Below are 26,011 nucleotides of genomic sequence, written 5' to 3'. Positions count from 1 at the left end.
TGGCAACTTCAAGAATGTTTACTAGCTAGCACACACAGAGCGCCTGTCCTTGAGAATGAAGGTCACAAATGGTTTACTGTGAGTCTCTGGTGCACTTCCCACACATCTGTGCATGCACATAACTCCTTGGCTGTGTTTATAATGTGTAACCAGACAAGGCTCATGTTTCAGGTAAACCGTTCCACATAGCCCAAAGTAAAATTCATGCAAGAGTTGAAACAGTAGGAAGCCTAGATATCTAATACCCCTTTTACACTGACTGAAAAATCCCGGGTTGATGTACGTGAACGCGCATCAACCCAGGATTTTAGTCAGTGTAACGGATCAAACCGGGTCCAGTGACCCGGGGATCCAACCTGGCTAGCTTGCAGGGTTGAGCATGGGTCATTCCGGTGTCATCCTGCAATTTAAACGGTGCAACATGGGTCACGCTGACCTGTGTTGCACCGCATGCCGCCCGATTGGCCGGCTTCAGTGGCACTTGGAGATTACATATCCAAGCGTCCACTGAGAGCACTGCAGGGCCGGCAAGAACGGAGCAGCGCACCTCACCCGCCCTGCCTGCTTCTGGACCGCTGCGAAGTAAGGTAAGAGGGTCGTGTAGGACGAGGAAGAAGCACTGCTTACCTGCACTGGAGAGCAGAGTCAGTGTTGACCCGTGTCCGGCGTTTTGGTGTAAGAGCGGTATAACACCGTTTGTGTTGAAAATCTTAATTTTAAAATAAAAATTATATATATATATATATATATATAAAAAATAATAATAAACATATGCAAGGCACTGTGCAAGGGGTCAGTGAAAGACAATACATTGATTCACTTGAAATGAGAAATGTATAGAGCAGGTAAAATAGCTAATACATTTATAAGTCATATCTCAGTACTAACTTTCACTTTCATGTTTTAAGAAAAAGAAACGAAGTTTGCATAAAGAAGATCCCTGCACTACAGGAGAATGGTATTGTCCATTTTTCATTTTATTTTTTTTGTTCATCCTTTGGAAGGAAATAGTTTTTATAACTGCATTACACAAACACTGGAATGACCAACAAACATACAGCAACGGCGCTGTGGGAGAAATACACAATGATACCGTGTGCACTCACATGTAAGCGTACAACATAGAATTAATATCTACTACCGTAATAACTGACATAACATCTAATCAGTAATCACCTATCGCCCCTATCGCTTCCACTATGTCCCTGCAGTGTGCAGTATGAATGTATGTGCTCCCACCCTACTGTATGCAAGAACCTGCTTACATACAAATAAGACTACAAGGAAGAGGCTATGGATATTAGCACCAGTATTACTAGGGGCTCATTTCAGCCCAGAACTTGCAAACCAGCGACAGGAACACGACATAATAATAATAAGCCTAAAATGTGCACCCACCACCACCGTGCCGGCGCCCCTTCCTGGCTCTATGTATAACTTCCCCCCATATACACAGGTCGCTCTACCTTACCCCGCTGCCCTGCCTGCCACTACCGTGTCACTGCAGCAGCGGCCATATGGTGACTGTGGCTAGTAGTAGTACTAGTGTGGTTACACAGACGTACCTGGCTGCCTGGCCGGCATGCAGTAACCTGACACAAGCACAGCCAATCAGAGAAGGGGGGCGTGGGTCACGTCATTTCCTACGGAACAGTGATAATAACGCTTGTAGGAAACGTGTGTTCTACGTCTTGTCTCTAACTCAGGTGCCATTTTACTGGAGGGAGGCGAATACCCGTACCGTGCCGTGCCAATGGAAATTCAACTGAATGGCTATAACACCCAAAGGTCTAACGACATGTTTTAGAATAATCGTTAGTCCAATAGCCTTGGTGGTACTCACACTTGTCACTGACCGATGTAATAAGTTACTGGTGCTCTGTACACGGAAACATGGCGGCTCATTACCCTGATACGCTGTACTCTAATTAGTATACAGTCTGTACACTGTGTATGTGTACGTCTCTGAGGAAATGGCGGCCTCCAGACGTAGTGTTCTTATATCAAGTAGTGGTTAGCTGCTGCAATAAAGTAGCGGCAGCCGTAAGATTTGTAATGGCGCCCAGTGGGTTCTCGGGAAAAGCACCACACTGGAGGGCGAAGCAGCAGCAACCCAGGGACCACTGCTCTGGGATCATTTGGCCCCTCACTCTCTGGAGCTAATTTCGGCTTCAGGGGGAAGCCAAAACTCGGATCAGGTCACCTGCTAATATTTTTGGTAGAATAATTAGTGGCACCTGGGTGTACTATAGGGTGTTGGGACTGGGCCCCCTCACCTTTGCAGTGTCTGGACACGGGAGTGCTACGTTTAGGGATAGCTATCAATGGGTTGTTACTAATGGTCATTGTTTCTCTGCCATCGGTAATGATGAGCCTTTACATGTCTGTAGAAGCTCAATATAGAAGTGCGAAATTAAAAGTGCAATTTAAACATAATTGTGCCGTTATATCGCTGTTAAACCAAAGTCAAAAAGAAGGATAACATGCAAACTGCACCAGAAATCTGAACAACATTTGGGCAAAGTAACATAATGAAATTAGAGGTCAAAATACTACTTATTCAATATAAACACCGGATGTCAGCATTGCCAGGACATTATTCACTGGATTCTGCTTGCTTATTGTAAGAACTTAACACTATACTTGCTAAACTTTGTCCTAGCTCTGTGATTACACATACCTCAAAGCCCACTGTATTCTGCACCAACTTCCGTTTTCTTCTTAGAAATAATGTCTTGTTACCTAAGTCCTATGCCCTGCCACATGTAATCTAGTTTATAACAGTCTACTTTCACATTCATTTTCTCCACCTATTACTCCCCATAATAATAAACTTTTGTTATTGTGCAGACACCTTTTATCCACTGTATTCACACGTGATTTTCTGCAAATCTCCTGCACTGTCACTTACACTCATACTTTTATGTTTTCTTCCACTTTCACCCTCACTCAGTGTCTACCTAATCCTCTGCTCTGCCACTTTCCTCCACCGTTATCCTTTTCCCCTTGCCTCCTTCCCTTATCTTCCCTCCTCTGCCTTCCTCCCTCTCCTCTCCCACTACTACACTTGCATTCTCTTCTAGCCCACCATGGTCCTACTACCCCACTGCTAATCCCTCCTCCAACCCTCCTCTCCAGCCAGCTCATCCCACCTCCATACACATCTTGTTAAGCCCCCTCCCTACTCACCACCTAAAGGTTCCCTTCCCAGCATTGCTGACCGCACAATCTCTCCACTCTATTCATCTCGGTCCCCAAAATCAATCTCACATACTCGTTACAGTAATCCTGAAAATCTCATTCACATCTCTCCCACAAACACTGGGCCTGATTCAGAGCCGGACGCTCTGACCAGAGCGCTCGCTCTGAATCAGGGCCCTCCTACATGAAAATGGAGCGGCCTCTTGGACGCTCGCATAGCTGTGGGTGACCACCCACAGCTTTAGCGAGCTTCCATGATGGTCGCGATGGTCAAGACCATCGGGCTTGCGACGGAGACCCTGTGGTAGGGTCTCGCCGCAAGCCCTGGAGTGATTTTGGCTCTATCAGAGCCAAAATCACTCCCACTGACATCACTACTGATGTCAGTGGGGCCGGCTTCAGACGGTAGGCGTTCCCATGGGAACGCCTCCGTCTGGCAGCCACGCCCACCAAAGGGGGCGTGCTGTCAATCAACATCGACAGCACGCCCCCTTTGGTGCGAGACCCGGAGCGACGGCTATCCCGTCGCTAGCCGGGTCTCGCGCATGTGCACGACGGGGCTCCCTCCGGCGCATGCGCAGTAGGGCACCATCGACCCGCTTGCGAGCGTCCTGCGCTCGCGAGCGGGTCTAAATGACCCCCACTGTCCCTTTATCCTGTGCCCTCTGGAACGCCAGATCAGTCTGTAATAAACTGGTTCCCACCCATGACCACCTGGTTTTGGTCGGATTGTTCAAAGTCGGGTAATGGATAGGCCCCTTTAAGATGGCCACAGCTACATACACTTTTGTGCTGTGGTGCAATCAAGTGGATATGCACCTACCTAGTGTGGACTGAATTTGGAATGATTTAATATATACTCAGCACTGGAACTAAAGAAACATGGCTTTAAATTTAATGCAAAAGTTGGGAACTGTATTTTAATATATTTTATATCCAGCACTGCAGCATAAAGATTATGTAGTCCCAGCACTGTGCACAGTTGTATTGTAGAAACAAGGAAACCAGTATAACAGACACTGCTGCTCTCCCTGTATCACAGGTTCGCAGCATTGGTTTTATAAATGTTGATAAAAAGGTCACCCTCAAGTATGAACATGTTCTCTATGTGCTTCAGAGAAACATACTTAGAACTGCTTGAAAGGTCTTGCTGTATTCATACAGATTGTGTAGGCTGACCTGGTTGTATTTGACCAGTGTCCAGACATGTACTATTAGGCAAGCTTTGATTTCATCAGATAAATGAGATAATTGCACCACTGGCAAGTGAGATTATCAGCCAACCAGAAAGGAGCTGGAAAAGCTTTTCCACCCTTTCATACATCCTGCTCACCTCATTTTCCTATATCACTGGTTCTCATACTCGGTCCTCAGGACCCCAAACAGTGCATGTTTTCCAGGTCTCCTCACAGAATTACAAGTGAAATAATTAGCTCAACCTGTGAATCTTTTTAGAATGTGCCAGTGAGTAATGAATACACCTGTGCATCTCCTTGGTGACCTGGAAAACATGAACTGTGTGGAGTCCTGAGGACCGAGTTTGAGAACCACTGTCTTATATCATTACTCTGACTCTACCTCTCCTTCACTGGTTCCTCTTCCCCTACAGAATCCAGTTTGAGCTCCTTCGCCTTACTTTTAAAGCAATCAATTGCTCCTACATCTCCAGCCACCAATCCCACTCTTCCTCTCACCTTGACTCAGGGCTGATTACCTTCTGCATCCAAGATTTGTCCCAGGCTGCTCACTTCCTTTATCATTCTGTTTGACTACCAAGAAACCATACTAGCTCATTAAAGCCTACCAGCTTTTCTCAGTCTTCGCTCAAAACCATCTATCTTCCCTCTTCCTAGTTCACCTCCCAATATACTCCCACACTCTCCTAGACTGTACACTCTCACAAGCAAGGCCCTTCACCCTCATTATCACCATGCACTATCATTTCCAGTGCACTGCCACTCAGTGACTATGATCCTTTCGGACTGCCCTTCCAAAGGCATAGGAGTCATTGCTTGCTATTGCACATTACCATTAATTACCTATAAATGTCATGGTGTGATTTATTTCTTCTACTGTCTTTCTGATTTTATTGAATTGTTTGGTGATAAATACACTTGGTGGCACAATAGAAGTAGAATAAATCTGGCCAATTTGGTCTTACAGGGTTCAGGTCAAAATGAGTTACAGATACAGTGGTCAGTGCGTTAAAATAAAGTGGGCCAAAGTCTATAGGTTACAAATTCAGGAAAGGGGCAATTCTTCGGCAGCAATGTTTTTAAAAGGTAAAACTATGAGATATGGTAAGAACTTACCTTTGTTATCTCTATTTCTACGAAGTCCATAGGGTTCCACAGAATACCTTAGGTATAGGTGATGGCATCAGGCATCGGGCACCATAGAGTTACATTTTCAGCCTCCCAGGATGCACTAGGGTCCCCCTCCTATACCCCACTCCCGAGCCAAGGCATCTCAGTTACGTACAAAGCCATAGGCCGGAGGAGAAGGAAGAGAGAGAAGAAAGATCTGGACATACACACAAGAATCACATTCTCACCAGAGGGAGACGGAAAAACCGGTGACCAGAGTAAAGCCCATCTGCAGCACAGGTGCGACAGGGCGGAGTCCTGTGGAACCCTATGGACTTCGTAGAAATAGAGATAAAGGTAAGTTCTTACCATATCTCATTTTCTACATCAGGGTCCATAGGGTATCCACAGGATACCTTGGGGATGTCCCAAAGCAGTATCCTTCAAGGGTGGGGACGCTCCTGTGCTGAAAGGAGAATCTGCCGCCCGAAGGAAGCATCCTGAGAGGCAAAGGTGTCAAACGCATAATACCTCACAAAGGTATGGACAGAGGACCACGTGGCAGCCTTGCAGATCTGGACTGCAGAGGCACCACGTCGAGCTGCCCACGACGGACCCACAGACCTAGTGGAATGAGCCCTCACAGAGGATGGAACCGGAAGATGGAACCTTCGTGAAGATAAGCTTCTGAAATTGCCATACGAATCCAACCTGCCAAAGTTTGCTTTAAAGCAGGCCAACCCTTTTTACGGAAGCCATAGAGGACAAACAAGGCGTCCGACTTCCTAAACGAAGAAGTGCGGTCAACATAAATCCTTAAGGCCCGCACACCGTCCAAAGTGGCCTCACCCACTGAAAGATCAAGTGAGTTAAAAGCCGGCACAACGATGTCCTCGTTAATGTTGAAACAATTTTGGGAAGGAATCCAGGACGAGCGCGCAGCACCGCCCTGTTCCTATGAAAAATCAGAAAAGGGGGTCTACAGGACAGAGCCCCTAAGTCAGAAACACGTCTGGCCGAAGCAATGGCCAGAAGGAATATTGTTTTAGCTGTAAGCCATTTAAGGTCCACTGAGCCCAGTGGTTCAAACGGCGGTCCCTGGAGAGCCCTCAGGACCACAGCTAAATCCCAAGGTGCCACCGGTGGAACAAAAGGTGGCTGAATTCGAAGAACACCTTGCATAAAGGTGTGCACATCAGGGATTGCAGCAATCCTCCGATAGAACCAGACTGACAGGGCAGACACCTGCACCTTCAGAGAAGCAAGGCGAAGCCCATGGTCTAGTCCCGCCTGTAGGAAAGCTAACACTCTAGACAGACGGAACTCCCGAGGGGCGTAACCTATCGGTCGACACCACTGGAAGAACGTATGCCACACACGATGGTATATCCTTGCAGAAGATGGTTTCCGAGCTCTTAACATAGTTTGCACTACAGAGCTGGAAAACCCCCTGGACCTTAACATGGCCGTCTCAACAGCCACGCCGTCAAAGACAGCCGAGTCAGGTCCGGGTGAAGACAAGGACCCTGTGACAGCAGGTCTGGTCATAGCAGCAACCGCAGAGGAATGTCCACGGACAGACTCTGAAGGTCTGAGAACCAGTGCCGCCTGGGCCACGCAGGAGCTATCAAACAGGAGCGTCCCTCCTTCCTGTTTGAATTTCCGGATTACCCGTGGAACAAGGGAAAACAGAGGAAAGAGATAAGCAAACCGGAACATCCACTGGACGGACAGAGCATCCACCAGAGACGCCTTTTCGTCTCTTGGTTCGAGACCCGTACACCAGCAACTTCTTGTTGTGCTGTGACACCATGAGGTCTATCTCTGGAAGACCCCACCTGTCCACCAGAAGTTGAAAGACGTCCTGGTGCAGAGACCACTCCCCCGGATGAACGTCCTGGCGACTGAGAAAGTCCGTCTCCCAGTTGAGGACTCCCGGGATGAATACCGCTGATATGGCTGGGAGATTGCGCTCTGCCCAGACCAGAATGCAGGACACCTCTACGAGTGCCACCCGACTTCGGGTTCCTCCTTGCCGATTTATGTAGGCCACGGTGGTGGCATTGTCCAACTGGACCTGCACGGGGTGACCTTGGAGAACCCGATGTGCCTGCTGGAGAGCCTTGAAAACCGCGCGGAGTTCCAAGATGTTTATTGGAAGCTCCTGTTCTGCCTGAGTCCACCTGCCTTGGAACAAGTGTGGACCCGTGACCGCTCCCCAGCCCCGAAGACTGGCGTCCGTTGTTAACAGGACCCAGTTCGCCACCCAAAACGAACGACCCTGGTTGAGATGGGTCGTCTGCAACCACCAGGCTAGGGACAGGTGAGCCTCTGGAGTGAGCACCATCGTCTGGGACTTTAGACTCTGAGGCAGTCCATTCCATTTGGACAGGATCAATTGCTGCAGAGGTCTGGAGTGAAACTGGGCATATTCCACCATGTCGAATACTGACACCATGGAGCCCAGTAATCTCATCGCCGAGTGCAGAGACACTCGGCAACTCTGTAGACAACTGCACACCTTCAACTGTAAGGCAGAGATCTTTTCTCCCGTCACAAAGATCCTCTGCTGACTGGAGTCCAATAAGGCTCTGAGGTGCAGAATCCTCTGAGATGGGATCAGGATGGATTTTTGCCAGTTTATTAACCAGCCGTGACGTTGCGAACTGCAATCGTCGGGTACAAGTGGCGTAGAAGGAGCTCTGGAGATCCTGCTACCAACAGAAGATCGTCTAGGTACGGCAACAAGCGGACTCCCTGCAGCCGCAGATAAGCCGCCATGACCTTGGTGAACACTCGTGGTGCTGTCGCCAGGCCAAAAGGTAACGCCCGAAACTGGAAGTGATCGTTGCGGATTGCAAACCTGAGGAACTGTTGATGGCATAAAAGAATAGGGACATGCAGGTAAGCGTCCTGTATGTCCAATGACACCATGTAATCCCCAGATTCCAGCGCCAGAATGATGGACCGTAGGGTCTCCATCCGAAAACGCGGCACCCGCATGGACTTGTTGAGGGCCTTGAGGTTGAGAATCGGACGGTTCAACCCATTGGGTTTCTGCACCAAAAATAGATTGGAATAGAAACCCTGGCCCCTCTGGGAGAATGGAACAGGCACTATAACTCCAGCCTGGAGCATAGTGTGCAAAACCTTCTGCAGTTCCACGGCTTTGTAACGGTCTAACAGAAGGTCCGTGGTGAAGAATCGGGATGAAGGCCTGTGTCCGAAAGGAGGAGGCCATACCTGTGAGAAACCACCTTGTGAACCCAAATGTCTGTCGTGGTTACTGACCAACACTGAGCGAACTGCAACAGGCGGCCTCCCACTTTGGGATCCCCCAAAGGGAGGCCCGGACCGTCAGGCTGCAGGCTTGTCATCTGACTTAGGGGCCGGGCGTCTGGTACTCCAGGCCTATTTTTGGGACCAGCCTGACGGTGAAAAGACTGTGCTTTAGGCCTACCCTGGGCCCTGTAAGGCCGAAATACGGCGTACCTGAAGTGGAAGGGACCGCAGCAGACGGGAGACATGCAGATTTGGCTGCCGCCAGCGTGGCTACAATTTTGTCCAGATCCGGACCAAATAAGACTTCTCCATTAAAAGGCAAATCTTCCAAGCCCTTTTTGGAATCAGCGTCCGCCTTCCAAGATCGCAACCATAAAGGTGAGACGAGCAGCTACAGCTGGCGAAGAAATCCGAGAAGTTAGGGTACTGATATCCAAGGCCGCTTCATTGATGCAAGTGGCCGAATCCCGGAGATTGCCTACCACCTCGGCCTGTTCAGTCGGAATCCAAAGACGCCTCCAAACTATCGGCCCAGCGCTCCATAGCTCTGGCTACCCAACATACGGCCATAGCCGGTCTGGATGCCCCCCCCCCCCACAAGAGAATAAATGGACTTTAGGCAGATCTCCACCTTACAGTCCGTAGCATCCTTCAAGGAGGACATGGAGGGCATGGGCAATATGGCACTTAGGACTAGGCTTGTCACATGAGAATCCACCTGTGGAGGGGATTCCCACTTAGAAAAATAATTGTCCGCAAATGGGTAAGCCACCGCTAAGCGTCTTTGAGGCTGATACCGTTTACCAGGATGTTTCCACGCCTCCTCTAAATGGTCTACTAACTGACCCGAAAGAGGAAACACTGTGGTGTCACCCTTAATAAAGGCATATTTGGACTTTGACACCGGAGGATCGTCATCCTCAATAACTAAAGCTGTGCGGACTGTCCAAATAAGGCCAGGAATATAAACCTTGGACTTAGCATCCGACTCTTTAGTATGGAGAGGTTCTTGGTCAGATAGATCCATAACCTCCCCATCATCGGACGTCACGTCGTCATCCTCATAAGGAGCGGACAGAGACGCCACCGGCCGCTTATGTGGCCGCAACACAGACTCCCCTTGTAACACGTCCGACAAATGCTGTACAGAACTTGTCAGTGAATTAACCCACGCAGGCTCCTGAGAGACCTGAGGGGAAATAGGGAGACTGTTGGGTACCATCATTTGTCTCGGGAAACTCTGCATGGGTGCCGACACCACTGACTGCTGGGACAATCCCATCTGTGAGAACGCAGATTGCGGAGCTAACTGGCCCACTAGGGTTGTAAGCGCTTTGGCAAAACAAGTCCAGGGCAGTTCCTGTACCGGAGCCGAGACAGTAATTGGCCGCGCCAATAAAAAAACACTGCCGACATAGCCCCTCCGCGTTACCCTCCCCCTCCGCTATTGGTACCTTACACGTAGTACACAGAAGCTGGAGAGGAAATTCACTCTCAGACATGATGGTAAGTATGTCACCCCTCTCACTGATACTCGTTAGTATAGTGGGAGAACCACCCTGCAATCACCGCACCGCAAGGGCTTTAGCAGAAGAAGAGCAGGGACAGTGAAATGGCTGACAGTAGAAAGTGAAAGTACAGGCAGCAGATGCTAGCAGAAGTCACATACAATGCAAAGAAATTAATCCCTGCACTATCAGCGCTGATCCTCAACTACGCAGACACAGAGCCTGGTAGGACACAGCGCTGCATACACAGACCTGTTTCAACGGAGGAGAGGTATGCCGGGGGACCCAGACCACGATGCCACCGATCAGCAGCTTCCAGCAGCCTTCACCATGCTTCTGTAAAGATGGCCACCGAGGAGCAGAGAGGACACCGGCCTGGGGGAGGAGCGCTGCCACAGGGCCAATCGGCAGGTGCAGAGAGGGCTGTGTGCAGTGGGCGAGGCGCCGGCTGTGTACAGGGAAGGCGCGCTCCCTTGGCATGCAATTAACCCCTGGGACGCTGCAGCGCTACCGCTCAGCTGCGGTCCACTTTCCCAGGGGGGTAGTGGAAACGCAGGTTGTTACCTGGCTCCACGCTGCAGCCAGTCCCCAGGGAGCCCCCTGCCTGGGGACTCTGGACCATGTGTTCAGCAGGGACCCTCTAAACAGGTGCTCTGGCTCAGAGCCGGGCACCAACGAAACTGGGATGTCTTGGCTCGGGGGCGGGGTATAGGAGGGGGACCCTAGTGCATCCTGGGAGGCTGAAAACTTAACTCTATGGTGCCCGATGCCTGACGTCATCACCTATACCCAAGGTATCCTGTGGATACCCTATGGACCCTGATGTAGAAACAATCTGATTAAGACAAATCACTTTTACCGATTCACAACATATTACATGTGGTCCATTGTCTGGTTTATAAATAATTAACCATCTCATGGTATAAGCTTCAACCACTATACAAACGCTAGAAAATTGTTAGGTTTGATTATTTATGTCATGTGTAAAGTGGGAAGAGTGGAATTTCCAGAAAACAAGGTCTGGCTTATAAATAGTCTATGTTAATCCTGGCTTCAAAGTAAAACCCAACATTTGATATGCCACAGAATGGAATTTTGCTACCTATGGAGGGGGAATAATTGAAACTTTCATAGCTCCATCACATGCAATTTATATTTTCCCAGTCATCATAAGTTACCTTCAATATAATTTACATCCAAAGTCAGAAGACCATAAAGCTCTACTCCTTCCACACTCGTTTTAATGTGTGTAATTATTGTGATAATACTTTTGGCACTAGTATCAGCCCCTTCCATTGGGCAAATGAATTTCAAGTGCAAAATAAAAAATAGAAAAAGGGGCCAGTTCTGACAACACAATAACCACACCCAAATAATGGTTATATAGCACAAATAGTTTGGGGTTTTTTTTAAACAAACTTTGGAAAACATCAATTTCCTTGGTTCTCTTCTGCAAGAATAGCCAAAAATGATCTGTGATCAGTTATATTTTAGGAACTAATGAGTAGATACATATAAAAAAAAAAAAAAAAAAAAAAAAAAAACCACACATACCCCCAATACTAAGCTGGTAATGTTCACACCAGAATTCCAATTCAAGAAAGTTATTTTTAAAACATTCCAAAATAATAATGCTGACCAGATTATCAGTGAAATTGACAATCATTCCTTGTCTGTAAAGAAATCTGACTTTCTAATTCATGCAAATACAATTTTAAAATCACTCTACAGATTAACTTGTTCACTAATGACACGTATGTCTCGAACACTCATTTCTACATCAATTTGATATAATGGAACAGGAATTAACAGCTGATACATTAATTTGTGCAATTGTTTACAGAAAGAAAGTCAGTAAGCAATTTACAAAGTCTTCAATTTAATATTTCCATATATACAGAAATAAAGATCCTACATCCAATCATTTTATTACATCCTATATTCCATACTTGGGTCTCAAACTTCATACACTTATAAAAAAAAAAAAAACACAACAGCACTAGAGAGAAGATTTTAAAATGTCTGTCGAAATAGACCTCAAATATCTCCTCCAAGCATTCCCCATTTTGTGCCATTTTATGTTCATTGTTTTCACTACAATTAGTCGACTACTGCATTAGAAAAAGCAGTGTTCAGTTTATGATTTACGCAGATTATATTTTTAGGAATGACAGATTCATTTAATTTATTCTTTTTTTTTTAAACATAATTAATACAATACTAGAAACAGAATCTGCCAGACCAAGCTAAGAATCTTCAGACATTTATATGTTTAGCATTTTCTCAGATTCCATACAGTAAATTTCTCTAGCAAGGTTAGACAATGTCTTCTCAAGCTAATAGCCCTGACGTGGCAACATTATTATAATAGTTCAAGTTCTCTCATGAGTCTGGAGATGGGTTTTAAGTTCTTCTTCTGCTCCAAACCTCAAAAGGCAGTTTCTGCACTTATGAGGCAAATCCACAGAATGCCGAAAATCTAGGTGAGTTTTTAGATCCTCCAACTGACCTGTGGAGTATTCACAATATTGGCACAGGTACACCCCCTCAGACGAATGCAGGTTTAAATGCTGACTATACTCCAACATACCAGAAAATCCTTTCCCACAGTCATCACAGACGTGAGGGTAAAAACGAGTGTGTTCTATTGCTACATGCCTATTCACATTAGTGTGGAGCCTGCTGCTAAAGCCACATACTTGGCAGACAAAGAAGTTTTTACATTTATCAAAGCTGATTTTGTTTAAGAGACTGAACTGTCCACGTCCTCCATTGTTATAGGCATCACTCAACTCTATTAGACGGCATGTGTGTTCATTAACTACATGACTGTGCAGGTCCTCAGGATCATTGGTCTCGTGCTCACAGAACTGGCATAAGTACTGTTCATCACAACTGTGTTCCTGAAAGTGAAGGTACAGTTCACTACTAGTGCAAAACTGCAAATCACATTGCTCGCACCAATAGAGAAAATCATTGAAATGAGCATCTGCCACATGCTGACTGAGGTTCTCAAAGGAACTGGTCTTGTAGTCACAGTGCGTACAGCTCAGCTGCTCCTCCTCATGCAATTTTCCATGTTCCAGCAACAAGTCATCGCTAGAGAAACTTTGTTTGCACACCTTGCAGATGTGAGACTCTGTGCACTTGTGCTTCAAGATCATATGCTGCTTTAGGTCAGAGAAGTACTTGCTGTTGTAGTCGCACTGCTCACAACGGAACAAGCCACTGCTGTTGGCCCTCAGTAATGGCCACTTTTGAGATGCAGTCAGGTTGGAAGAAGGGCTGCTCTCTGGATTTTCATGTATCTGAAGTGGGATATCCTTTACTTCCTCCTCAATGACAGGTGATGGAACACATTCTGGCTCTTCAGTATGGACTTCTACTACTGCATCTTCATGAGCTGGTTGAGGAATTAAAGTGGGAGACTCACAAATCTCCCTGCTTTCTCCATTAGTACTGGGTTGTTCCTCTGGAGAGCAAACAGAATAACATTTCTTATATATCATTCATACTCTACATATCACACAGATTTATGAAAGATGGAGAAATTATTATTATTAGGTGTAGTTACTCCTGGCCATCCACCTCCTTCTGGGAAGTTCTGGTAGGGTATATCATTACTAATAATTCAAGGTTATAAGATTTTTGCTTTAAAAAAAAAAAAACCCTGTCCCCAGTAGAGGCTATTCCAACCTTCTTTATCTAAGCCTTACTTTAGGCCAGTGATTCTCAACGTCAGTCCTCAAGGCACACTAACAGTCCTGGTTTTAGTGATATCCATGCTTGAGCACAGATGGTTAAATCAAAATAACCGATACTAATTAAGTCACTTGTGCTCAAGTGTGGCTATCCTTAAAACCTGGACTGTTAGTGTTCATTGAGGACCATGGTTGGGAAACCCTGCTTTAGGCACTCCACTGGGGTCCCAGCTATCTGATTTGAGCCTCTGGAGTGACACATTTGAAACCCTAGAACAGGCTCAGTCTGCGATGTGGAATCTCTTCCTCCAGTTGCTAAACAGGGCCCGGTTGCCTCAGTGAGGAAAACCCACATGGTTGGGCCTAACTAAAGTGGGGGGAGTTGTCCTAAATGTGGACAAGTCTGTTAACATTTCTAATGCAACCATGTTTTTCAAATAGAAAAAAAACTGTCAGTTTGTTGTGCGGACACTTCCGAAACACAATGACAATTCTTTCTAGCCAATTGTATTATCTGTACAAGGAAACTGTACTTTATCAGAACAGACTCTTCCTTGCCTATTACAGGGTGACGTGCAATAGATAAAACAATAATACTGAACGTGAGGTATGGCGTCTCATCCGATCTATCAGGTCTCCTGATTTCGTTAAGAGCCCTGCATCGTTTTCCATGCTCATGCTGTGACATTCTGCAGACAGCATATTGTCAATGACACGCTTCTGTGAACATTCTATGTCCATGAATGCACCATTCCCTTATGAGGGGATTTGATAACACTGCTGTGTGTATGAAATAGACAAGTGACAGGAAAAGCAAGGATGAGTTTGTGCAACTGTGCAGGTTTCCTGTCAGAAAGAGGTACTGCTAGACCCCAGATAAGCAATATTAATTATTATTGTTTCACTTGTCAGTGTATGTCAGCGAATACGGCTGAATTCAAAACATACAGCCAGAGGCCAGAGGCAGATGGAGAAACTGCACCTGCCATAGGGCTGGTGAACGTTATCGGTGCGTGCAATGGTGCGCAGATAGTGTGGTCTATAGAATCATCGGTGCCATTACAGCCTGCAGAGACGCTGATAGTGGGCATCTCAGTCCTTGCACATTCAGACGAAGGCTACTACACCAGGAGAAGGCCGATACTACAATTTGCATGTTATTGCAACAGATGCAAGAGCAGATGCAGCAGTATCCGCCTCTGAATCAGGTCGTTAATGTGTAAATATAAAGTACGTAACTTGCACCTATAATAATTACTTGGTAAGGGCTGCTAGAATATACAACCAAGGGAGGAGAGCACAACTATGTAATGGGGAGGGAGACAGGGATGGGGAAACACCAAGCTCATCCTAAAACTAATTGCCTTTTCTTTCTATTTCTACTAACCTTCATTTTCAGGAACTTTAGGATCAGCTTGAATTATAGAGCAGACGCTGTAACAGTGATCAAAAAATATTCCATTGTTTTCAACAGTTTTTACTGGAACAGCAACATCTGGGGTAAATTAGAAAAAGCTATATTTAAATATACAGAACACTTACAATGCTTTATTGCCATGTAAGGTATGCGTAACACAGGCACCTGTCTTAATAAAGCACACATGCTGCCTGAGACTCGCGTACCTGGAGAAGTGACTGTGGCGGTCTGTACTGCATAGCGAGAAGGAAAAGAGGTCTTCCTTTTCCGTTTCTTAGGATGCTCATTCATATTTCTGCAATCTGAAAGCAGATTGAAATATTCCATAGGTCTAAAGTCCATCAATTTCTAGATAATATGTATTGTACTACATTGGACGTTAGTAAAACACAAGATATGCAACAGGTACGGACTGTCATTAATGAACTAAAACTGCCAAATATCCAACTGTGTATGCATGTTAACATTCCTAATATACACACTATACAATATATTGGCAGATCTTGCGATCCGAGATAAATCTCAACGACCATCGTATAGTGTGTACACCCAAATCCACCCAATTCAGCGTTTGATGAATTGGGTGGTCACACCTTCCCATCTGATGTACATCAGATGAGATAATGACGCTGTTTTCTTACATTAAGCATTTAACTATATATTGCGTCGTCATACGCCAGATCACGCAGTGTGTACGGCAATGCGCTATATCAGCAGTGGCCAACCTGCAGCAGCGACTGTGCGGCGGGACTCAGGAGCCCTGACGTCGTGGAGCAGTGCCAGCACAAAGGTAAGTTTCTTCATAGGGCCGTCGGGAGCTAGTGCTGGGAGCACGACTACAGGGAGCATTGCAGAAGGGCCACCGCTACTGGGGGGCATTGCAGAAGGGCCACCGCTACTGGGGGGCATTGCAGAAGGGCCACCGCTACTGGGGGGCATTGCAGAAGGGCCACCGCTACTGGGGGGCATTGCAGAAGGGCCACCGCTACTGGGGGGCATTGCAGAAGGGCCACCGCTACTGGGGGGCATTGCAGAAGGGCCACCGCTACTGGGGGGCATTGCAGAAGGGCCACCGCTACTGGGGGGCATTGCAGAAGGGCCACCGCTACTGGGGGGCATTGATTAATGGGCACAACTACAGGGGTCTTTGCATAAGGGCCACAACTACTGGGGGCATTGCATATGGGGCACAACTACAGGGGGCACTGGCATTCTTAATGTATTTTATGTGGTTCTGGATTTCAATATGTTTTCTATGTTGCTCTGGCTTTTTCTTTCACTTCAACAGTGAAAAATGTATATTGAGAAGATTTAGCCCCCAGTGTGACTAAAAACGGGGGTGTGATACAAGGTCATGCTCCTGCAAATATCATACCAAAGGCATGCGCACAAAAATGGGGCGTGTCCTTGTGACAGATAGGCCACGCCCCCTTTTTTGCCCGCGTGCGCATGCCATCGGCTCTTTCGATTGACTACATATATTTTTTGGGCTCTTTGCCTCCGACTGGTTGGTCACCCCTGTGCTATATCGTTACACTGCCGTGCCGCCACATAGTTTAGGAGTGTACCCAGCTTGAGGGGTAAATTTACTAAAGTGAGTTTTAGAAGAAATGTTGCCCATAGCAACCAATCAGATTCTAGCTATTATCTTCTAGAAGGTGCTAGTTAAATGTTAAGTAGAATCTGATTGGTTGCTATGGGCAACATCTCTTCTAAAACTCACTTCTAAAAACCTAGACTCAGACAGATAATACTACAAATAACAACTAATTGTATAATACTTACAGCTGTTGTCCACTCTCAGAGCAGAATGATGAACAGGAAGTGATAATGTTCTAGGCAAACAAATGTTCACTGAGTCTACAAATATAAACATAAAACCATGAAGTCAAAGTCCGAATGTGTTAGAGAGACAGAAATATCACTGCCTCCCAGACAACTGTTACTTCCAATAGAATTACTTTTCTCCAGCTATACCTACAAAGCTGCTGCCACACTGGTTGTCTTTCAGTTCCTCTGCTATCCACTTTTCTCACAGTGGGTCAGTATCTGGCAAATGCTAAACTAGCAGATGGTAAATCAGTTGTACCTACGTCCATCATTCCCAGCAGAAATGGCTTACATACATTAAATTGCAAACATATAATTGAAAGCTTTTCAATATGAAATAAAGTTTTAATGGCTGTTCCATGATATGTGTGTCACACATCAGTACTCAAGTTACAACTCCTGGTTTCAGTCAGACATAGAAGACTTGGGTATGAAATAACAGCTTGCTGGAAGTGAGAGAGAGAAGTTACAGGGCAAGGGACGGAAGGGGGCAAATAGTTACAGGGCAAACGGGTTACCGGGCAGGAAAGAGAAGGGCAAACAGATTACAGAGCAGGGGAGGGAAGGGGAAAATGAGTTACAGAGCACGAGGACAATAAATTAAAGGGGTGGGGCAGGTAAGTGAATAAAGTTCTGGGGGAGGAGAGGGTGAGAATGAATTGATGTATTACAAGGAAGAAAAGAATGAAATAACATTGTAGGGTGTTAGGAAATAACAACGGGGAAGGGTTGATATAAACTATAAGGTAGGGGTATGGGGGCTGGGGGGGGAAGAACAGGGGAGGTTGGTGAGGAGAGATTAATCAGAAAAAAAGTGTGTGTAAATTCATATACCAGAGATGTGGACAAATTTGTTGGTACCCTTACAGCTCATTGAAACAATGCCTTATTCCTTCATAAAATCAACCCCAGAATAAACAGAAAGAATGTGAGAATGGTAGTAAAGGAACCAAGGAAAAATTCTAAAAAGACAAAGCTGCACTTAAAGGTCACATTCAGTGTCTGATCACACTGATCTGATGCTTTCTGAGCGACATGGGCTCCAGGGAAGAAAACCCAGGAGGACTCCACCTTTGGAAAAAAGAAAAAAAAAACAGACTGAGGGCAGTATTCAATTTCAAGTGAAAACTCATCATCTGCAATTATTTATCGCCGATGACGTCATTTTCGCCTATTTGCATTGTCCCCGTATTCAATTTCAAAGACTTTTCGCTGGTGCGAAAAGTCTTTGTTAAAAAACGGGGATAACTTTTCACCATGTTTTATATGGCGAAAAAAAGTGCACAATTGGGGTTTACAGGTGCAGGCTTAAAAAAAAAAGAAAGAAAAAACCTGCACCCCTGGGAGTGTCCCCTAAGAATAATCTGTCAAAAAAAAAAAAAAAACCCGGGACACCCCAAAAAATTAACTTGAATTTTGAGGTAAAAAATAAATAAAATATATATATATATATATATATATGGGGGGACAAAGTCCTAAAGTAGTGAAATAGATTCCAGAGGTGTTCCCAAGTATGCGGCAGGTGTTTTCTTCATTGCGGGTAGTAGCCGCAGGTGCATTTTTGAAGAATTTTAAAAATGCACTTTAGGGACTTAAATATATACTTGCACCCATTTTCATGTACCCCAAATTTTATGGGCAGTTATTTTTTTGAAAAAAAGTGCTATTCTTCATCACTTCTTCACAGGCGCAAAAAAGCACCTGCCACGGCTATTTAAAACCCCTAATTAGCTTCAGTAGGGAAATACTGGGATACCCATAGTGATCCCCCATGACAGGACATCTTTAGGGGGATCCTAGGAAGAATTCCCAAATTTTTGCGATACTTACCTTTCCGCCGTGTCCCATTTTCGCTGGATCCTAATTGAATGCGGGGATAAAGTGGGCGCGTGCCCGATACTTTACCCCTGCAAAACCTCCAGCACAGACTTTCACTCCCAAATTGAATATGGCCCTGAATCTGCTAAATGCATACCGACAAGCCACGATGCTTCTGGGAAAATGTTCTTAGAAAAGAGGAGTCAAAACTTGAACTTTTTGGCAAGTCACATCAGCTCTACGTTCACAGACGAAAAACAATTAAGCTTTCAAAAAAACACCACTATGCCTACTATGAGCATGGAAGAGGCTTGTTTATGTTTTGAGGTGGCTTTGTATTCTGGAGCAATACATACTGCCCAGTGTCAGAAAGCTCTGTCTCAGGTGCAGGTCATGGGTCCTCCAACACAATAATCACCCAAAACACACAGCTAAAAGTGCCCGAGAATGGATAAGAAGAAAGCGTTGGAATATTCTGAAGTGGCCAACTATGAGCCCTGATCTGAATCTTAATGAACATCTATGGAAAGAGCTGAAACATGAAGTCTGGAGAGGGCACCCATTAAACTGGAGACAGCCGGAAGAGTTTCCTCAGGAAGAGTGGGTCAAATTACCTATTGTCAGTTGCAGACGTTTCATTAAGAGCTACAGAAATTGCTTGATTGCCTTTAAAAGTTGTTAAAAAAAAAATGTAGTTTAAGGGTCACAATTTTTGTCCACGCCATTTTCGTATGATTTCAAATATTCTGTTAAATCAAAAATCATATGCAACATTTGATTTCTATTAAATAAACAATGATGGATCCCAATTCCTTTTGTCAGTTAAGCTATTTCAGAGAAATATATTGATTCTTCCTTTTTCATAGAATGATACCAACAAATTTGTGCACGTGTGTGTGTGTGTGTATATTGCAGCTACTATTTATCAGACTAATAGTTGGGATTCTGATGTGAGCCAACATGCATCATAACACACACAATTATATGAATGAGAGACTTTCTTGCAGATAGTGAAAAATAAAGACCAGTCATATACACAAACATGTAATGTTATATTCTTATCAGGTCTTTATTTTCATCCAATACAAAGAATTTGCATAATGAGCAAGTTTAGTAACTATGAAAGAACATGAGAATATGCACACACAACTGGGCTCTCAATAATTGAAAAATTACTAATATATACAATATACAACATATTAATAATCGTGGAACTACCACGATTATTAGGGTTCCATATGTCTGAGTGGTATTTTAATTTTTAATGAAAATATCCCCGCTATAGTGTTCATTCTAGGTCCAATGCAGAGCGCCGGACCGTAAAAAGGGCACTCGTGCATGCGAGAACCTGAAAAGGTGGCATGGTCACGAGAAAAGGAGGCATATCTTTAAGATGCACCCAATTTTCATCACTTTGGGGGTGTATCTAGCACGTACGGACATGCTGGGTTGCCCCCAAGCTCTCATATATTCCGTGCACAGAATAATTTCACCGGCGGTGAGCGCTGCAACGCAACATTTCCCTCCGAAAGGACACTGTGGGCCGTGGGTGGGAACAGCGCCCAGCACACCTGGCAGACTATTTGAGCAAGGTGCTGCCTTAAGGGCAGGGCGCAGCCCCCTGCTAAAACAGCCTTGCGGAACACTACACTATGTACTATAGGAAACTCACAGGGAGAGCGGTTGCTGTAACAGCTGTCCCTGAGAGCTATATCCCCGATAATTTGTAGAAAGCTTTCACGTTTTTGAAAGACTTCAGCGGTGGAAGATGACACTGCGCATGCACACAGTGTCAGTATGCGTCGCCGGCCGGAGGCAGGGGGAGAGAGATAGGAGACGACTGTCCTGCCCGTAAGCCTCCATAGGGCTATTTCATACACGCTGGTTTTCACTGGCCGGCAACAAAAAACTGTCCAAAGCTGGACGTTTCTTTTCAGACAATCAGTGCCTTTCACATGCAACAGCTTTATGCCGTTTTAATGTTGTGGTTGTTTTTTTAATGCAGTAGGCATGCGCAGCGGCAGATGTGGGCGGGTACAAGACAATCTGTGTGAATGGCTACATTGCAGACTGTGCTTGACTGCATTGCAAGGACACGACAGCCATCCTGCTCAGCAGGGCCGGCTCTAGGGGTGTTCGACCATTGCGGTCGAACAGGGGCGAGGGCGCACCCCTCCCCAACATCCCGATTTCTGTCCCGCTGTTCCACCCGTGGGCCGAAGTGTTCCGCGGGTGGTGAAATCGGGAGGTTGGGAACCCAGCTGCAGCGGTGCCGGACCCCCAGAGAGCGAATGGATGCCGCTCGCATGCGCGCGGCATCCATTCACAGACGGGAGAGGCCTGGGGGAAGCCCAGCCAGTGACGGAGGGCTGGGCTTTACCCCCAGCCTGACGTTATTTGGAGGCGTGCCATGCGGTTACGCCTCCAAATAAAGTCCTGTAGGGGGCGTGGCCTATGGTAATGAGGCCACACCCCCATTTTCAGGTGTGCGTGATTAGCAGTGCGCAGCATACCGGGCCAGCACAGGGTGCTCAGACCCCCTAAGCCGGCCCTGCTGCTCAGTGGATATTCCCGGCTGTAACATGGCGACCAAGCCATGCCCGGGGAGTCTGAAAGAAACCACCTATTACATGCTTGATTCAATTTTACATCCGGCAAAAAAAAAAACTGACTTTTTTTTTGCCGGCAGGTGAAAACCGGCGGGTGTGAAATAGCTCATAGGCTTCAGCAGTTTACACCATCTGTAGATGGCGTAAACTACTGGGGCCAAACTACAAAAAGCTTTTCTTTCTGGAGTTTGGTACATAGGGTTGAGATCAGTTGATAATGGGGACTGCGATATGCAGTACAAATTATCACTCTGCTGGAGATTTTTGTGAATTCTCCTGCATTGTGCTATTCGTACATAGCAATAATTCATAAAATTATGCAAAAACTGCAGTTTCTACAAAATTTTATGAAAAAAATAGCTTAATAAATAGGCTCCTATATCTGTTACATTATATAAATTTTAAACAGAATAATTGGTAGCAGCTCACTCAGAGAGGTTTGAACTTTCTGCACATAGAAAAAGATTAAGGGGAACAAAAAATAAGTGGCGCTGTAATCTGTATAAATTACTTACCAGCTAGTGAAAACCAAAGAAAATGTAGTATAAAATATTAAAACAAATAGTACACTTGTTTTTTAGACCTATGACAATGTATCAAACATAATAATATATCCACAATATGTCAAGCAAGTATGCAGTATAATTCTATAAGTGACCACTGAGAGATTAAAAAATTTCATCAATCCAAATGCTCGTTTTCCCTCAGGTATGAGAATCATTCACACTTGTTTATCAGAAGTGGAATTAAATCCTAATTCCTACTAAATTTCACAGTCTAACTGTCTAACTGTAAAAAAAAGTAGGTAGCCCCAAGCAAAAAATAAACGGCAGCAGTAAAAATATGTAAAAGAATGATCTTACCTAAGAGAAAAAAACAAAAAAAAAATTAGTATATGGATTTATTACACTTTTCAAGCTCTCAGAGGTCATTTTTAGACTTCTCCTGCATACTTACTTATCACATTGTGTGTGTGTATCATATATATATATATATATATATATATATATATATTCATGCTTGGTACATTGACATAGGTCTAGAAACTTGTGCACCATTTGTGTTTTATTGTAATTACAGTTTAGTAACTATCGGGTTGATGAATTAAGGAGGGCGGCTAATGGGCAGTAAATGCCTGGACCTGCTTTGCCTATTTATCGCGGTGAAGCAGGTCCAGATACTGCCCGTATGTATTAACACTTGGTTTAACGAAGATAGAGTGTGCTAATTCACCTGTCCAGCAAATCGGTCTCCCCCTCTCTTGGCATCTGATCGGTGCTTGCAGTGAATCTGTGCATGTGCCTATCAGAAATCCCCAGCAGGATCCGCACCGTTATTGAAAAAAAAATAACAAATAAACTTTTTATGTAAGCATGGACCCTGGCTGTATATTCCAGCAGCCAGGGACACTGCTGCAGCTGTCGAAATTGACATACATTGCCTTACCACTTTGGCCCCCTATCTAGTAACAGCAGTGCCTGTAATGATGGGCGCATAGCACCCCTGTCATTCTGATCACTTCCCTGCATTACTACATGCAGGGAAGTGGTGACTGCAGTACATAACATGCGCCGTTACCAATTTTACACATATCAGCCCTTCACACATCTCTCCCTATGTCCTGTAAGGAAATGTAGGTACCCAGACCATGCTCATATTTTTCTGCCCAAAGCACTGTTCCCGTTTTCCCCCCCAGTATACAGGGAAGATGTAATCATTATTAGGTGTAGTGTTTCCACTCCGACTGGGACAAAATCTCCCTTAGAGTCAGGTAACATTACCTTTCCAGCTTGTTGTTTGTACCTGGGTTACTGGGATGTATGTAACACAGCACATTGTACGTGCACATTATATGAGAGAATTCTGATCAGGAAATGTGGAGGTGGAGACACACGCCCAGGGCGAGATGGCAGAATGGAAGGCATGGTACTTGTATGGGGGAGATACGCTAACCATACCTCTAGTATTATTCCAAGATTATATGGTATTCCTGTACTGTACAACCTGATCTAGTGTATAATGACTACACACATAGGCTTATCCATACAGCCTGACAGCGATCAGAGTAACCTGACCACATACAGTGTATATTAGGCCACTTGTCAGCGCTGCCAGGCTGTTGGTGCAGGGGCACAGTGGCATGTCCACCATTAGGCATATACCTGGTTACCCCGGGAAATGAATGGGAGGCGCTGAGCTGTGCCCCAATACTTACACTTTCCAGATGAGGATAGATAGTCACTGCCCCTAGCTCACCAGACGCACTGCCAGCTCCCGGAACGACAGGGGAATATGGCGGTGCCTCCCTATGACATGGCGGAAAGTAGTCACGACTCACGCAACATGGAGATCACCTCTTTCCCGAGGCCCGGGAGCAGCGAGCGGAGGAAGGCGGAGAGATCGGCACCGGTAGTGAAGGAGAGTAGGAAAACGACGACGACACCTAGTGGCCGTCCACCATACCGTATCCATAGTTGCAAAGTCCGCTCATAACAAGTGGAATTGGGCTTCTTTTTTTCCCCGATTGCTTGTTTTTGTTATGGTAGCTTGTTGCTTGTTTTTGGGCTTGTTTTTTAAGGTAGCTTGTTTTGGGGCTTGTTTTCCTTTTTTGCATTTCTGAGGCACCCCTGGAGGTAAGCGTATATATGTGTGTGTTTTTTTTTTTTTACACCAGTAGTGACTGAGGAAGGGGGAGTGGGGTTGTGTCTGGGGAATAGGGGAATAGAGAGCAGTAGCCTTTGGACAGGGTGAAGTTGGAGGGGGAAGGCAAGAGGGAGAGGTAAAATAGATGATGGAAATGAGGACCTCATTCAGAGTCTCTCGCTAGATGCGATCGCTTGCCCCCAGCGTATGCAAATTTGTCAAAGTGACGCCACGGGAAGCGATCGCTCGCCAAGGCATAAGCACGCCCACCATGTCTTAGTGAGCGGCCAGCGTACGCCCAGTCGCACAGGCAGAGCCGCCCACCAGCACACGTCATCTCCAGGAAGTGTATTAAAACATTGGTACATCGAGGACAATCGGAAGCGATCGCAGCGCTTGTGGTTGCCTTACCCTACCGCAAGCACTGCGAGGACTTCAGTGTAAAAAAACAAGCATTTGACGTGTACTATGACGCTGCTTGTTAATTATGCACGCCTCTAAAACAGCGTGGAAACACTCAGGCACGCCTGCGTTCGCACCTCCACTCCCCCGTTATTAGTGTCCTGCCCCTGTTACCACCCACAAACAGCCTCTCCTGTCTCTCATTTCACTGGGCTGTCTTTGCTGGGCGAGCGAGCGGCCTGTGATCGCACAGAGTAGTTTGCGCACACGCGCAGAACGAAGCATGCGCATACGCAAACCATCGGACCGCTTGCGAGCGCACAGCGCTGGCGAGAGGCTCTGAATGAGGTCCTGAGGCAGGTACATCTGGGTGAGTTAAAACTACTGAGGCTGTTAAAGAGAGGGGATAATGGCATCAGACAGGTGACAGGAATGAAGGAGGTAAAGAAGTGGGGTGAGAGGAATGGGGAGTCAGGTAAAGGTGGGTACACATTAGATGATATGTTACCCAATCCTGCTGATCGGACTGACATATCGTCCTCATCGGCCAGTGTGTACCCACTATGCGTGGCCCTGCGCACTCTCACGGGTCGTCCATTGGGGTCGTTCCGCCGGCCTGTATGTAGGGCCGATGGAACGACCCAGGTGCCGACGCTGGCATAGTGGATGGAGCCTGTGCCCGACATATTTTGTGTTCGGACACTGCATCGTGCAGTATGTTTCAACCGCCCGATATATATTGCGTGGTCAGGCGTCGCATCACTGGGTACACACATCGGCAAGTATGTACCCAGCTGAAGACTGGCAAGGGAATGAGGTAAACATATTGAGGCTGGTGTAGAGGGAGACTAGCATTATAGGCGAGGCTGTGCATACACTAAAATATTTAGGTTAGTGAAGGGGAAAATAAAGGAAGTTAGGCAGGTAGATAGTGAGGACAAAGAGACACCCCCATAAATTGGGCGTTATTATTGGGCTTTTTATGATTGGTTTGGGCTTGTTTTGGGCTTGTTCTTTACTTATTGGTTGTTTATTTTTAATTTCAGAGTTCATCATTACAAACAATACACAATACACACTGTAGTTACGGTCCGTATCTACAGTGAGTGTATTGTGTAATGATGAACGAAGGACTGGGGTCAGTCAGTGCAGTGATTTAATGGAAGCTTTCTATTTTAGGTTATCTTCAGTGTACTGTGGTGTGACATGCATTTTCTTGTTTAGTAGTACATAAACACCAGATCCTCCATCAGGTATAAAATGCACTGCTACTGGACCAGGGGAATATGAAAAG

The 26,011-nt window shown here is 45.8% G+C and overlaps 2 protein-coding genes across 8 annotated transcripts in view; both read right to left on the bottom strand.

Moving 5' to 3' along the window:
• The window catches only part of MFN1 (mitofusin 1), a 59,504-nt gene extending 56,496 nt beyond the window's left edge, over nucleotides 1-3,008 (bottom strand). Inside the window, exon 1 of one of the 6 annotated variants that reach the window (XM_088452434.1) lies at nucleotides 2,681-3,008. Coding sequence is in view for 1 of the 6 variants with exons in the window: in XM_088452430.1 (XP_088308556.1) it covers nucleotides 1,566-1,584 (19 nt within the window). In the remaining 5 variants the exon portion in view is untranslated. The other 5 variants (XM_088452435.1, XM_088452431.1, XM_088452430.1 and 2 more) reach the window with 5 other exon arrangements.
• Nucleotides 3,009-12,155: 9,147 nt separating this feature from the next.
• Nucleotides 12,156-24,100, bottom strand: ZNF639 (zinc finger protein 639). 2 transcript variants are annotated; one of them, XM_088452429.1, is made up of 6 exons: nucleotides 23,888-24,100; nucleotides 22,906-22,974; nucleotides 17,201-17,275; nucleotides 15,622-15,717; nucleotides 15,386-15,493; nucleotides 12,156-13,769 (listed from the first exon to the last, which is right to left on the bottom strand). In XM_088452429.1, the coding sequence occupies exons 4-6, from the start codon at nucleotides 15,704-15,706 to the stop codon at nucleotides 12,670-12,672; spliced, it is 1,293 nt and encodes a 430-aa protein (XP_088308555.1). In that variant the 5' UTR covers nucleotides 15,707-15,717; nucleotides 17,201-17,275; nucleotides 22,906-22,974; nucleotides 23,888-24,100; the 3' UTR covers nucleotides 12,156-12,669. The 2 variants fall into 2 exon arrangements, with proteins under 2 accessions (XP_088308555.1, XP_088308554.1); XM_088452428.1 differs by lacking the exon at nucleotides 22,906-22,974.
• Between the last annotated feature and the right edge of the window lie 1,911 nt (nucleotides 24,101-26,011).

Source organism: Taudactylus pleione, unplaced genomic scaffold (genome assembly GCF_031769625.1).
Source record: "Taudactylus pleione unplaced genomic scaffold, aTauple2 ptg000037l, whole genome shotgun sequence".
Taxonomy (NCBI): Eukaryota; Metazoa; Chordata; class Amphibia; order Anura; family Myobatrachidae; genus Taudactylus; species Taudactylus pleione.
This window is presented reverse-complemented; position numbering and strand designations above follow the sequence as displayed.

Excerpts from the sequence above, each read along its gene's own strand:
- ZNF639 (XM_088452429.1), bottom strand. The coding sequence starts at position 15,706 with ATGAATGAGCATCCTAAGAAACGGAAAAGGAAGACCTCTTTTCCTTCT. Across the intron at positions 15,494-15,621 it reads CGCCACAGTCACTTCTCCAG|ATGTTGCTGTTCCAGTAAAA; the intron begins GTACGCGAGTCT and ends AATTTACCCCAG. Across the intron at positions 13,770-15,385 it reads TAAAGTTCCTGAAAATGAAG|AGGAACAACCCAGTACTAAT; the intron begins GTTAGTAGAAAT and ends TTTGCTCTCCAG.